Source organism: Helicoverpa armigera, chromosome 5 (assembly GCF_030705265.1).
Source record: "Helicoverpa armigera isolate CAAS_96S chromosome 5, ASM3070526v1, whole genome shotgun sequence".
Taxonomy (NCBI): domain Eukaryota; kingdom Metazoa; phylum Arthropoda; class Insecta; order Lepidoptera; family Noctuidae; genus Helicoverpa; species Helicoverpa armigera.
The window spans coordinates 7,710,684-7,726,605 of NC_087124.1; the positions used below are offsets into that span (position 1 = coordinate 7,710,684).

The following is a 15,922-nucleotide window of genomic DNA, read 5'->3' on the forward strand; positions in this document are numbered from 1 at the left end:
GACTGCTCATTGATTTCCTATTTAATTATAAATTCGGGAATTGCAATTCATTAGAATTTATGCAAAAGTGATGTAGTTATCTTTAGGATCAATGTTCTATGGTTTATGACGTTTTGCCTGTGATATGTCAACGAATATTGATCAATATATCACTGCAACGACCAAGATTCTTAAGGCGGCGATGGTATCGCAGCGGTACAAATGTTTTGTACGATTACTATCTGTCATATAAAACAATTTACGGGCTTGCTACGTTAAACTTCGCCTCTTTTGTATATTTATCGTCCATAAATCTAACAACTGCAATCAACTCACAGGTCACACAGTTAATAACCACTCACAAATATACAAGTTTATCTATGTACATATTTCTGTATACAACATTGTATCGAACGTTGAAATTGAAAGGGACTTTACCTTTTTACCCAATAATAGAGCCTTAGATCATTTTTGTATTTGTATAATTTACATAAAAGATTTATACAAACGATAAAGGAAGTTAATTAGGGCTTTAATTGATACCTAAGTTAATACGGGTCTATCAATCATGTTTTTCAGTAGTCATGATAATTATGTCATAGTGAAATTATCTATGTAGAAACATTTTATATTATAAAGGTACCAAACAAGTACAAAGGCGATTAACAACGCTTTATCAAAATCACAACATGAATTATGATTGTCTACGTCATTTTCAGCGGCCTTTAAATACGTTGTAAAATGCAAGGTTTTATTAAAATACACCCTTGTTCTATTGTTACTGCTTTCAGAACTGGGTCAATCCAATATCGTTGACGGTCTGTTTTAGGTTCTAGAACGGATGCGTGATGCCTAGATTCCATAAGTCACGCAACTATAGCGACTTCGGTCGAACTTTATAATCATCTTTTGTTATTTTCTCAGTAAGACCTCAATCACAATTAAGTAGGAGAGTAAAATAAATATAAAACCTGTAATCCATATTTATTGGTTGTGCAGTTAAACTATCATAATCATAAATCATATTATACAACTATTACAGGTTCTAATCTAATAAATACTTATGTTTTCTTGCGCATTTCGGTAAAACGTATTATTCCTTCATACATGCATGCCTGCCTATATTGCCCACGTCATTATAAATCTATCAATACTACTATATATTTATTTTAGAATTTCTGAATATAGTGAAGCGTGAACTGAATGATATATAATTACATTTGAAAATTATACCTACCAATTTTGAATTTATTCTGCTTATTATTTTGAATAATAATAAAAAATATTATTTTGTAGCTAGTACTACCTGATATTCTTAAGAGTACTTAAGCAAAGTATTCAGGAAACAGTTGCGGTTAAATTACACGCATTTTTTTTCGTATTCTCGTAGGCCTCAAATTGATCTTCGTATACGTACGTGGTAGGTGATCAAAATCATAGATATTTATAATTCGAAGGTGTATTGGCAATCATAACAATTAATAACGTAATCGTTTATTTTACGCTTGGAATAGGATACTACGTGTATAATTACGCTAGATATCCGCTATTGTTATTGTGGCAGGTGTGCGCGTGCGCGTCCAGTGATCTCACCGTTATTGCTCACTGATGACCAATTGCCGCCGAATGAGTTCATGACTCCACGTTTGATTCGCCGACTGCTCGGTGCACGCTTCACGCGGATGTACCTACCTGTCCCTTTATCCTTTGTAGGATATTATTAATGCGCATTAAGTCTGACGAACTTTTATTGCGCGATAATGTTTAGAAAAGCTGTTTCCTTGAGATAAATTGACTAATAGTATTTAAGTTAAGCGTTTAGCAAAACTTTATTTGCTTAACCTACATAAAGAACAAAACTGATGTTTAACATGAAAGAATATTCCAATATAAATCGCCTGAAGTTGTAGTAGTTGTTAATAGAGCTTCGGAAGGAGCTTTTAGACTTGGAATGTACTCAGTTGAAACATATCACAACCCGTTGTCTATCTTTTTTGTAGTCACTAAGGGACATTAACTTTCAATGATAAACACAGCATCTTGCAAAAAAATGATGTTTTGGGGACTATTCAGATTAACAAATATAATTTTTGGCAAGCGCCTCCTATGACCCATTATGGCTGCGCCCTATATTACTGTAACTTCGTGTCTGCTTTGTCGCAGATGGCTTTCCCACTTCATCAGGCAACAACGATAACATTTAGTGCAAAAATGTTCAGTCAGTGTGTTCAATTTTCATTAGTGAAATACAATGTTTCCTCATTTTCAGGCAAGTCTTCAAATATCCTTTTGTTATAGTTTTTTTGTTAGTCCTGTCAAAACTCTATTTGACCAAAACTAAGATGTGATGGATGTATGACGTAATTATACTAACTACGTGATAGTTTCTATTTGACGTTATTTATACACACAGTTGTAAAGTTATATGACAGGTATAAAGTGAGGATTTAATGTTGTTTTTATATTAATTAATGTATAAGTTGCGAGATAAGTGTAGTGTATGTATAACTAGATAATGACTGTCTTTGTTATCCTCGCTGTTGAACTCTAGTAAATAGAACCGGTTTCGTGTCTATACATAATATCGAAAGCTATAACATTTAAAATCTTGATCGCCTCATCACGTCCGGTTGTTGCTGGAATTATCATATTCTCAATGTAAGTTTCTTTCGGCGTAGATGGAAATTGCTCTGAAATCAATAAAGATGAAGTTAAATGCAACGGTAAGGGTGAAATCAAGTATCATATAAGTTGTTTTATAATTATGTACCTTAGTTATTAATAATAACTTATTATTTGGACTTCAACCTTTGTCGCCCTCATAAGATGACGTTACTCTATAGGCACGTTATTTTATTATTCGAATTGAGTCTCGTCTCGCGTGGGTTTGTCGCGTAAATTAGAAACATTTAATTAGTATTGAAATGTGGTATAGGCGGAGGTTCTGCATAGCGACAATTTGGAACAAAATATTCACATAGTCGAACGTCTATAATTTACATATTAAAAAAAAATCTTGACATGAATAATGTTATTTTTTTATTTATTAACTTCAAAAGGTCGTTAGTAGGTTTAAGTTAAAAAAAACAATACGTATGTGATCTGAATCATAACATTTCTTTGAACCGTCTAACTAACACATAACAAGAATTTAATGACTACCGCTTTATCATTCTGGGACATAAAAATTTACATAATGAGCTACGTAGGTTCCGTATACGCATCGAAGATGTGTACCTGCTACGGTCTACGTTAGAACCCATTAAAGCTTACCAGGAACATGACTGTTCGAAACTGACTATAAAAATAAGTTACAAGGATAGTTAACATTAGTTTCATTCCTTCTGTCTATAACGTAATATTTGATATCATTAACCTGGTTTCCCCCACCTCTGATCTTTGAGGAGTGCATTATTTGTTTATTGTTATTAAGCCGGGTTGTTATTGTTTTAGTATTCGAAATGCTGGTCTGCGCGCGGCAGTGTGCTCGCCGCAAGTCCCTCACTCTTACATTCGGAGAATTCTGCGTGTTCGCAGCTGAACTGCGTCGGTGTTCGAGGCAAGCCAGGCAGTAAGTGTTCCATTTGTTTCTACTTAACTATTTAATTTTTAATGTTTTATGTTGTATTTATATATGTATTATAATTTATAAAGTAGTGAGCCAATTTCCAAACTGAAAGTTGTGAAAAATATGCTAGCCCATAAATTTTTTAAAAAGATAGTCAAAATATAGGAGAATTTATCGATATCATCTCCTACCTCAGTTGGAAGGATATAAGTGACGTTAATTTTAATATTATGGCGTAACTCTCATAAAATTGACCTTATCTTTAAATTCTAATCAAATATTTTTTTTGGCTTGTTTTCTTGCTTTCTGTAAAATATTTTCCTTAACCTATGGTTTCCTGATTCATACTTGGCAAGATCTTAACCGTCTAGACTATTTTGTACATATCCGTTTCTTTAAAATTCTATAGAAAATATTTTAGTCACACAGCCCTTGTGACGTTACAAAAGAGCACATGGTTGTAACAAAATTAGTCAGTCGTTAGTCAGTTTCTGCTAATTAACCGTTTCGTGACCCACATTACTTCCTTCCGCTCAGTTCATTCCAGATCTTTTGCCAACAGCTTTGTGTTTTCTTAGCATGAAAAACTTTTTTCCGTGTTAAAAACTTGCCCCTATTTTTCAGTCAAACTATTTTGTAAAAATCAGTTTTTCGAGTAGGAAATGTAGTAGTTAATCTCAACACAAAATGAAACACACTTTGGATGGCACACTCTTAATTTTCTTTGACATTAAGTACACATTTCTACGGTGCTACGACTTGCTACGAAATTATTTATATTTTTTGCGTTTCTAGAAAAGTATTTCTACTTATTTGAACATAACTTATTATTTTTCTAAAGAATATAATTATCTTTTATGAGAAAAGTTCATAAGGAAATACACCCATTTACTTTAGAGGGGCATAGGTACCTTACATGAAATCATACATGTATTTATAATAATTGTATTTAAACACTAACAGGAAATCGTTAAGAACTAAAACTGTCATGGGAATTCAAATACCGTAGAATATCCGTAGTAATGTGTTTTCAATTTACCTACTACGACACAATTAAAGAGCCAAGCAATGTCCTTATTCGTTGTTGCGAGCACAACATGAATCAGGTTAATTTTACCGATGACGTAAAAATGATCTGTCTCCTTTTCCTCGGTCTTGAGCTCAGGATCGCGGGCTTATGTATGACGCGTACATTGACCCTTACATGCCATGCTTGCATGCATATATCATGCAAGGAATTGCCTTCATCATACCTTACAATTTCGTCCTTAAATTATTTTATTGAGTCACTGTCATGCGGAAACACCTTCGCTTCGCAAGTTCATCGATCGTGTTTTATTTCTAATTTCAGTTTTCATTCGCAGGAGTTCGAACAAACCTGAGTCGCCACAATGGAACGTAGACAAGGAGCTCAGAGATAAGGACATCATTTGTAAACATGTGAACGGTGAGAATTTTTTGTTTAATCTTAGAACAATTACAGCGGTTTTGTAATTAAATTGACCTTTCCGTCAGTCACGACGTTACTAAAATAGTTATTATGGCTATAACTTGAATGAATTGTTTTTCTATAAGTTTGGGAGACTGGTTCTGGATGCGATCTTTCGTGTTGCGGAAGGTCGATCGTCCCGTGATGAAACAAATGGTGACTAAACTTTCCGCACGGTACTAATCCAGAAATACACATTGGTAGTCCCTATGGCTACGCAACAATATCTCATATATAATTCTGTGTCGCCGTCTACTTCCCACGCTATCATATCTGTTATCAGGGTTCTATTGGTACATAGAAGCTAATCGAATATAAATAAATCTTGATTCATTTAATTGATTTCGAAATTAAAAATAACTTCTCTTTGATCAGTTTGTATAGTTGATTAATACACACGAAGTACTATTTATTCACGTTAGAGACAGTGGAAGCAGTTCATCAAAGACAGCGGAACATAAATAATTTATAGTTACATATCAATCAGAAGCTTATCAACAGTTACGTACCCGTTCCGTTAAGTGCACAGTAAGATGACGATGATGTTCATATTCATAATAACAAATAGGAACTAATTCACATTCGTGGGGCATGTGGTCATCACTTATTGCGTATATCTATGTTTTTAATTGTTCTGCTATTAATGCGATTGCCCTATGCTACAGTCATTGTACGAACGCTCCTATTTGCACCCGCACATGTAATGCTCGGATTTGCGTCAATCTCCCGGCGCATCTGACTAATGTTATAACATTAGAGACAGCTATAAATGCTTCTTTTGAAGTTTCAAAATATTATAAAAATATTCTTTCCCTATTTTTGGGATCTTAGAGAAAGTTTGAGTTTCATTTTCATTATATGGAAAGAAATGACGTGATTAGATTTGAACGTATCTCGTAATATCGGAAAGCGGTTCCGCTTTCGCACAGTAATTCGTAAAAGGCAGAGATCACTAAGTAAATGATGCGTGGCCTTCCAGGCTCTTCCGCACATACTATAAACAGAGTACGGAAGCGAGGGCGCGATGCGACGTTCAGTGTACTACGCGCCCACGATTTCGGCCGCTAAATACTGCGAAAACATAATACAGATGACACCGCACTACTACAACTACAGATACAGCGTAAACAAACTATGAAACGATACTGCGTCAACTTCCTTATCTTCCGGAAGAATTATTCTACCAGATGACGACTTCTTGAGACAAACAAACAATCATGGGTCTTGGATGGATCTATTTGCATAGTGGTTTCTTTAGCTAAATGGAAATTTTCAATCTCTGTTATTATTATTTTAACTCGTGTTTGGATTTTAGAGTATAAAATCATTTTCGCTTGCTCCAATTTTTTTTCTTTGTATATTCAGATGGGTAACTAAGGTAGGTATGAGTGACGTATAGCTTTAACGTTTTTTGTTAGTTTAATATAATCCAATAAATAAATCTTGTAATGACTAGGTAAATCTGAGGTATCGTCATCTAATAGTGTGATTCTATGAATGATGACATATGCTCATCTTTATCATTGGTGGATGAGATAAAAAATACAGGTTTACGGATGATTTATGGTCAACATCAACACCATAAGTCTTTGTGCCATGTCTTTGTAGTGCTATAGAAATAACGGAATATTTTAAAATGCGGAATTGGCTAGTACTTGGGCGTAGATGTAAGTTGCGAACGGACGCCAGTTGGCCGCCGACCGTTCGCGGGTGGACAGCGTGCACGCCGCCATCGCCAGCGCTGCACGATACATCCGCAACCATGCCGCCGACTACAATGATAGTGCCCTGTGCGTTTACACATACTTGTTTACTATTTTCATCAATGAAAATTTTTTCGCTTCACGACACAGTGTATATTTCAGTTGAACATGTAGATGATCTGTTTGCCCCCTACAATGTCAATATCTGATATTTTACTAAGTGGCACCAAGTTACAAGCATTGGCTTTACATAGTGGATTTTGGTACATGTGGCGAGTTGAGTTCACGTAGAAGTTGTGACAATTCAGGGACAATCTATTCAAATCTATGTATGTGCGGGCGGAGGCAACCGATGTTAGTGCGTTTGTTGATCTGGCGTCGTGTTTACGTTTTCGTTTTGGCATCGAACGAAGATCCCGAATTGGATTGATGTGTTTGGTTGGCTACGTTTTATAAACTGCAGTGTAAACATGAATGAATACTTACCTGTGCGTGTCGTTCTGTATTGTGTCTCTAGTGCTTTGGTGTTAAAAAAATATTTTATCCAAATTGATATTCAGCGTAGCAAATACAAAATGCCTTTGGTATATTAAGTACCTAGGTAAATACCGTGTAGTTCTGACTGTTATCATCCCGGAGTGTGGTGACTAGTGACTTCGGTATTTGAATGTCGCTATTGATTTAATACGTGTGGTATTCCAATGTGAGAAAATAAGAAAGTGTGAATCTCAAAAGAGTCAAGCGTTTAGTTACTCTAAGAGTGAAGAAACAGAGACTCACATGGATCTGTTGGAGTAAGTGAGAATGGAACTGTGTTGTCTAGTGTCTGTAATGAATGATGTTTTGTATAAAATTTCTCTTGAAGTAGACTTACCACACCGCGGGATGAAAACGTGAAGATATCACGGTCTATCTCCCTTTTATAGAGAGATATATGGAAATTTACCATCTGTATATGATATTATTATTATTTAAATTCGACATTGGTCACTAACAAGACCAAAAAAACAAATTAAGGTCTTTAGATGGTTTAGGAGTCTACTTTAATAAAAAAATTGTTAAAGTTGCCCTGACTGAATACGCGACCTTTTATGGCGATCATTAATCTACAAGTAGGTGTTCAAAGTAGTACGGTGTTCGGCCCACATATTATGTGCATCCTACGCAGTCGATAGGTCGATACTCATCAATCATTGACGATGGGTACCGCTGGTTGAACGAACCCAGCACCGGCACTCACCTTGCCGCGATGCTTTCTAATCCACGCCGTATGTACTCATATTGCTATGAACAGTCATTACGATTGAAACACTTATCATAATTGTTTGATCACATTTGCATACTAATTGATTGTCACTATTTTTGGTATGCATCTATAGTTCTTTGTATCGCGGATAATCGTTTCGGCGCCAAAGCTTCCTGAATTGTTATTGATACCTACCTATTGAATTTGGTGTATGATACGTAGATCGAACGTCATGATTTAAACATAAGATACCGGTTCGTATAGTCCACTCATGAATCTCCAACAAATAGAAACAAACCGCTGTGGTTTGAGCTCATTGCTTGCGTGCTCAACCGCAGTACAATTGTTAACAATTAACAGTAGTTCTTTTGCGTGCCTCGAGCCCATCTTAGAAATAGGGTCAACTCATCCTATTACGAGTTGTGTCTCAAAGAACACATCAAATATTGTTCACATAGTGATTGATTGCCTTGTCCTTCATACAAATATCTATGGAATTATTCATTCTATTGACGTAGACACGTTAGACATGGGTTTAGCAACGAAAAGCGTGGGAAGATAACCACGTGATAAGAAGATCTGTGTACATCATCTAGAATAGATTGGAAGTCTAAGCTCAATTCAAAGCGCACATAAACTCGTTAGATCCGTGTTTTTATTAAGTATGTAAAATCTATTCGTACCGTGATATGAAGATCGCATCTAGACGATTATGTAGATAGGAAGTTACAGCATTTCCTATGTTCATTTTACATTGAAAACAATTTTACTTTTTAAGTGTGTGTCCAATGCGTTTTGTGACATTTTTTGACGTATGGTGTTGCGCAGGCAGCGAGGCGCCACCTCCGCCATGCGAGGTGTTCCTGGGCGGGTCCTGCAACCCTACTACTTGGAGATCGGACATAGCCATTCCGATGCTGAAGGAGATGGGCATTACATATTTCAACCCGGTGAGTTTTATTAATATACTATAAGAGATAATACAAACGGGGCAAGTCTTTATTACCGACAGAGTGAAGTCCTTTGCTCCAACGTAGACGGACGGAACGAAACGTTGGCCTCCACGCATGATAGATAGTGTTAATTCTGATACTTACTAAAATGAGTTGAATTTCTGTTTAAACACATTATTCTTGTTTAATAGAAAAATCTTCTGAAAAATGAAGTTGTAAAAAAGTTCAATCCCGTCAGTGCCCCAGACTGTGTGTACATTGATAACTAGCGTGCATTCGCTACACGACAGACTATATTATACCAAGTTATGTTGAATTTCATTATAACTGCGTAACGCCTTGTTGGTAAGTATGTAAATAGAGATGACGTACATCATTGATAGAGTATAATGTGATAAGTGTCTTCGAATATTCAGCTTCAGCGTTCATGTAGTTCAAAGTCACCTACAATAACTTATTACGGCGATGTGTATGTTAATGCTATAAACAATTGAACATTGTTCGCCAATTACGGCGCGATATGAAGTCAATTAATTGTTCAACAATACTGGAAATGAAAACCTGCATGATATAATCCAAGCGTTACAGGTCAGCGGTTTGTTGTCGGCTCGTGTCTAATTCAATTTAAATGAAAAAATATTGTTGCGTATTATTGAACTAGTCACATGTTGTGGTGCGATACACGCAGCTTTAATAAATTGATTAATTTGTTAATAGACGCTTATCCCAACACAATATTTATAGTGGGGCTATAACCGTGTAAATCGCTGGCAATAGACCAGTTCTTCTCAATAAAAATATCTTCTATGAGATTAACCTTATTATTCAGAAAAAGTGTTATTAATGTTACTGTTGACCGATAGGGAACGGTGTGCGTTTATCTTAATTTATTTTTTTCAGTTCTAGTGCTTCTCACTCAAGCTTATCAGCTAGTTTATTAATTACCGAGGATGACGTTATCACTTTGCAAATTGAATTCGTTAACTGAATTGTTTTTCTTGCGCTTAATTTTAAACAGACTATAATTAGGTACAATTATTATAACAATAAGGTGTGGGTGACCATTAATATTCATAACGTTGGCTGTTATTACAATAACATCGGGTCGCAACTTCAAAAGGCCGCAGATAATGAGTCGATATAATACAGAATTAGCTGGACTTACGTGCAAACATTAAGTTGGAAATATACCGAATATCATCATTTCCCAGTTAAATAACAGATAATGCGTATGATAACGCATGTTTGTTTGACAGCTTCTTTGAATAGAACGTGCTTGCGATAACTATTTTGGTAATTAGATATGACACGTCCTTTTTAAATATCAAACACACAAACGTATGTAATAGATATCTTTTCATATGTAAACTGTTAGAAATATACATGAAATCATATCTTACGTCATGCATGCTTTTTAACTGAGCTCTTGAAGCCAAGTATTTAACGATATGGGATCAGCTGTATTTCTGCGTTAGCTACGTAGAACATCAATTTCATGTTACATAAGCACCTACTTTACAAGTGACACAGATGTAGGGCTGCCATCTCGAATTTCGCCAAACCCGGACAAACATTTAAAAAAACCCGGACATTTGGCGTAAATCGCATTTTTTCCCCGAACGAGTACGATTTTTTAAAACAAAATAAGACCTAATTTGTAATCCATTTACTATTAACATATACTTAAATTTAATGAGGTTCTTACTTACATGAAAAGTGTCCGGGTTTTCCCCGGACACTTATTGAAACCCCGCCCGGACGGCCCCCGGACGGCCTCCAAACGAGGACAAATCCGGGGAAACCCGGACGGATGGCAGCCCTACACAGATGGGTAATTTGATGGATAACGTATCATTGAAAGAGGGACTATCCTATTATCTGTAAGTTACGTGTCGAGGTTGAAGTATAACTAACGTAATTTGTGCTTCGCGTCTAGTGAAGATTTCGTATTGACAAATGACCTGTTGTTCTAATGTTTTTAACAGAACATCACGAAGTCTTAAAGTACCTACATTCGTTTGACAACAAATGGTTAAATTAGGGAAGTTTATTCTGACCATTTAGTAAGCAACACAATCGAAAACTCTCGTATGAAGCTTTCAAAACTTCATTATGAAAAAATTTTTCAGGAGTAAGAAAATCAAATAAGATTTGAATATACATAGAACCTCTTGAATTGTTTCGGAAGTCAGTTGAAAAGCGTATTGTTTAAAGCGATTATTATTTTGGCAACTTATTGGTTCAAAATGTTTGAAAATGATCTTGGTATCCACGTTCGATTTGATCCATATTACAAAATGTTCTTACGTGTAAACTTTATCTGCAGCAAGTGGACGACTGGTCGATGGAGCTGGTGGAAGTAGAACACCGGGCGAAAGCGGCGGCGCGCGCGCTTCTGTTCGTGCTCGACAGCGAGACGCGCGCCGTGGCTGCCAGCGTGGAGGCCGCGCACCTCGCCGCCGCGCCCCGCGACCTGCTGCTCGTGCTGCGCCCCTACTCGCGCCACCAGGCCATCGGCACCGAGACCATCTCTGACCAGTCAGTATACACTACCTCTTATACCTGACCATAAGTCCTCATACATCTTCAACTTTTGCTTCCTCATCCATCCTTGGCGCACCGTTCTTACAGTTTAGGGTCAATGCGGTTAAAGTATTTGATGAACTCACGCATGATTTTATAGACACCTCCGTGGCCCCCTGATACCAGATCTACAGCAGTTGACACGATAAAGATGATTCATGTGTAAAACTTGAACCGCCCTTTGATGAGCGACGGATGTTTGTCATCTCTGACAGACTGAGTTCCTAGCTATCGTTTTCCGTATTAAATTCTCCGTATTGGGATATTATCTGGTGAATGACTCTACCAGATGCAAACTGACGAATGACTAAAGCAACGCGTACCTATTTAATTATGTCCGACATGCCGACGTCTCATGATACACTGTAATACGGTGGATACCTGTGGTGGATACAACATGACTTTTAAAGAAATAACCTAAATGAACTTGTCAATTGTCCGTATGGTTTGGCAAATATTAGCACTTCAGAACATTTGTAACAGCCGATAAAGGAGGAGGCACGACTATCTCGTTAGCCATTGACGTCATGTCATAATCCATGAAGTTGAGATCACGCGCATGGCTCGTTGCCTCCATGTGCCGATGTGATTCTATTGTGATAACTTGTATGTAGAATGTTGCCTCAAATATTAATTTGTATGACTACAGCGAGTACGTGGAGCTGTCGCGTGCGCGAGCCACGCTACAAGAGGCGGTGGAGAGACGAGGGCTGCCCGCTTTCACGGACATACCGACGGCGCTGCGGTGCGCGCGAGCCGTGCTGCGCGGCGCGCGCACTCACCCGCGCCACTCGCTCGGCCACACCATCCTGCGCCTCAAGCGCGCCTACGACGCGGCGGGCGGGAGGAACTCACGCTTACCGCGCGCCAAAGCCGTCGACGCGCTAAAGGACGCGACCAGAGCGCCTCGTGAGGTCGCAGAGCGGTGTCTGCCGCCCACGGCCGACACCGTCGACTTCGAGACGTTCTGCGCCGCCGTCGCAGAGCTCGCCGCCGACTCAGGTCAGTACGACTCCCGCTTTTATGTCGGTAACGCTCGTTAAAATGCTGTCAGTTTCTGCTAATACCCCGTCCATAAACTCATTTTAATGTGTCATATTTGCTGTTTACGTTGACATTTTCAATATTATGGCGTTAATGATTTACTGTGGGGACATAGTAGAAATATTGGCAGAGTTTTGACGCTACACAGTAATGTGTAGTGGGTAGGTGGCGGCGAGGTGGCGGGCTGGTGGTTACGGCTGGTGTTTGTTGAAGGGCGCGCCAGTGCTTGCGCGGCGGAGGGCTCGGGCGTGGCGTGGCGCGTGCGGCGCGCCTTCCGCTCGCTGCGCGCGTACCTCTCCCCGCCCGCTGTCGGTGCGTGTGCGCACTACTCACATCACCCCACGTCACCCGCGTACTCAACACTTTATAACCGAATGCATTTGAGCCGCTTGGAACGCATTCGACGCCAACGCTCTTGTTTCATATTTAATTATTTTTCTCAATCTCAATTTTAGTCTTTTGTGGGTGCTATTGCTATTGAAAAATTCTTCATTGAATGAGAGCTTGTATCGCTTTTTAAAACTATAAATTGTTACTCCTTCTTATAAAAACGATTATTGATCATAACAAAATCCATTGCTTGTGGTATTTATGGGTACTTCACTACCATTTTTATTCCCACTGTTCTTACAACTATTCGCAATCATCACATCATGGATTCGTTCATCTGTACTTTGAATTTTTAGTTTTGTTTTTGATGAATTCTCTTTGTCTGCTGTAAATATTCCGCTTGCAAGTTTAGTGCAATGTGTCATGTGATGTGTTTTATTTGCAGAGTCTCAGGGTCGCAACGGTCAGGAGACGGAGGCGACGGGCGGGGAACTTCGCACGGAGGCGAGGGGACTTGAGCCCGCGGCACGAGACACTAACAATGGACTTCGCCTCGTCAACCCCCGGTTAAAAGCTTACGGAAGAAAGCTTGGTTTATTCATTCCTAAGGTACGAAATATTTTGATTCGCTCTTATCATAATATGGAGGGATGGAAAAATTTACATAACGTTCTCATCAACAAAAAAATGCCATTTTTGATCTTAATTTTTGTGGGAACGACCAAGTAAGTAAGTAATCTAGTCCGCAACATTGTCATATTTAACGTTCTCTAGTAAACCATTAGACCAATTTTGCGCAGTAAACTATCTCGTCTTTGTGTATCTATTCTATCGTATTTTTAGTATATACCATATATATATGTAGTATAGTATCTACCAAGAGTGTTATACAAAAAAAACTCAATTTAATATAACCTTTTCTTATTACCTTTCAGAATGGCGGTCACCGCGCCTCGTTAGACAGCGCGGGCGGCGCGGCGGGCGACAGCGGCGACGCGGTGTTCACGCCGGGCACGGAGCGGCGCCTCGAGCGCCTGCCCGCCATGCTCGGAGCTCCCACGCACGACGTCTATCTGGGTGGCACTTTCCCGGTACATTATATGCCAATTTATTGTTCCCCTACAATAATTTCAAAAGATACTTTGAGTGAGATTCCGAAATAAACGTCAAGTAATTTTGTCAAAAAATCATACCCACAGAAAAAATTGTATGTACATTTTTATTCAAGAACATACGAGTACCAATGTTTTGCAATCCGCTATTATCTGATCTCCTCCATCCAGTTACCCTGGCAATCCTATATCCCTCTGGTTGTCAGACTAAGTACCATACAGAATAAAGTTGTACATTTTTATACTTACTAGGACACCAAACTAATTAAGACTAATTTTCATGCAGAGCAACAACACTCGTCCAGAAGAAGTTTTACGAAGGGAAGGCTTCACATACGTAGTCCCTCGGGCGAACGACTACACGCGGATGTTCTCAACGCCCGGGCGTCGGGCCGCCCCCGCTCACCCCGAGTCGCCGCGCCGCGACAAGAAGCCGCGCCCCGCCACGCTGGAGCCCGACGATGTGCAGCTAAGGGACCGCGCCGCCGACGACCGCCACGACAGGAATGATCGCCTCAGCGCCTCCGACTTCTATACCGTCACTGATGACGTCACGCCGCAGCCTTTCAAAGGTACGTCTCGTGTGCTGATACATTATGTAGGTACTCTACGCTCACACAAAAAAGGATCCCCCTAGATTCTGGTATATAATTAGAGGATCCACTTAGTTGCCATTGTAAATTTGAGCGGCAAAAGAGTTCGTCCCCACGACCAGTATGCTTCCATCGACCGCGGAACTAAAGGCAATTGCATCACAGCGCTTGATGATTATGAGGGGCCCATATCCCATTTTTTGTATTATATAAGTCATCGATATCAAGCTGCAACTAATGGGCAACATTTTGCAACATCATCATTATTATCAGCCGACTTAACTACTATCAATCCGTCTACTAAACTACAAACAATGACGTTGCAATTCTAGAAGTTTCGACACGTGCTAAATATCGTTTGTTTACAGGAACGTACGACGAGGACTTGTTACTGGGGTCGCGAGTACTGGTGTTCGCGATGAGTGAAGACGCGCCGTGCTTCGCGGCGATGGTACTGGCCGCCCACTACATGGGACTACGGCCTGCGAACACCGTGTTGTTAGTACAACCCATGGACCCACAGAAAGCCCTTAATGTAAGTTTTTTTCCTTTTCCCAAATATGTTGGGGAAAGTGCTTGCGGCTAGGGCTTTCAATACCGGTATTACGGGATCCCGTAATACCGTGATCACGGATATATTTTGGTCTTTTTTCAATACCGGTATTGACAAGCCAATACCGTGATTACGGTATTACATCTTTTTATAATTTTAATTATTGTGGTTTGTTGTAATAAGTAGCAGGAAGTTGTATTAGATAAGATTGTTTTGTTAGTCAATAGTAAAGAGACATCTCATCACTAGGAGGTATCGCCAATTTACTTGGCAACGCTGCAGGGACTCCAGAACAGACCAGATTTCAACCGAGTCAAAGGCCTTCTCATAGTCCACAAATGCTAGACACAGTTGAAGTTGAAGAACAGGACGACAACAGTCCTACTCCACGTCTCTGGAGTTCTCCCTTCAAACAGGACATCGTTAAAAAGCTTCTGGAGCTCCCCCAGTACGGGCTTACCTCCTGCTTTTAATAGCTCTGTTGTAAAGCCATCCTCGCCAGGGGCTTTTCCATTTTTGAGCTGTCTCAGAGCGATCTCGATTTCGCCACTGCTGACTTCTGGCAGGTCTTCGGTGAAATGACGTGTTAATGTGGCTCTAGAATCCTCATTTCCGGGATCAGGTCGAGATGCATGCGATGCGTATAACTGGCCATAGAAGTTTTCCACTTCCGAAAGGACTGCCGGCACCGAAGAAATGACTTCTCCAGTTTTGTGGTCAGCTTCGTCAAGTGACGTCTTCCAAGAGATTGTACGAACACCTTTGACCC

General features: G+C 39.3%; 1 protein-coding gene across 15 annotated transcripts in view; it reads left to right on the plus strand.

The window, feature by feature from the left end:
• LOC110370032 (uncharacterized) overlaps positions 1 to 15,922 on the plus strand; it is a 45,278-nt gene that overhangs the window by 26,490 nt on the left and 2,866 nt on the right. For 14 of the 15 annotated variants that reach the window (XM_049842564.2, XM_021325801.3, XM_021325810.3 and 11 more), the window contains 10 exons: positions 3,433 to 3,550; positions 4,912 to 4,994; positions 8,814 to 8,935; positions 11,265 to 11,476; positions 12,171 to 12,523; positions 12,779 to 12,877; positions 13,341 to 13,504; positions 13,831 to 13,986; positions 14,294 to 14,579; positions 14,969 to 15,135. In XM_049842564.2, coding sequence (XP_049698521.2) covers positions 3,433 to 3,550; positions 4,912 to 4,994; positions 8,814 to 8,935; positions 11,265 to 11,476; positions 12,171 to 12,523; positions 12,779 to 12,877; positions 13,341 to 13,504; positions 13,831 to 13,986; positions 14,294 to 14,579; positions 14,969 to 15,135 — 1,760 coding nt within the window. The remainder of the gene's footprint in view (positions 1 to 3,432; positions 3,551 to 4,911; positions 4,995 to 8,813; positions 8,936 to 11,264; positions 11,477 to 12,170; positions 12,524 to 12,778; positions 12,878 to 13,340; positions 13,505 to 13,830; positions 13,987 to 14,293; positions 14,580 to 14,968; positions 15,136 to 15,922) is intronic. The other variant, XM_049842567.2, reaches the window with a different exon arrangement.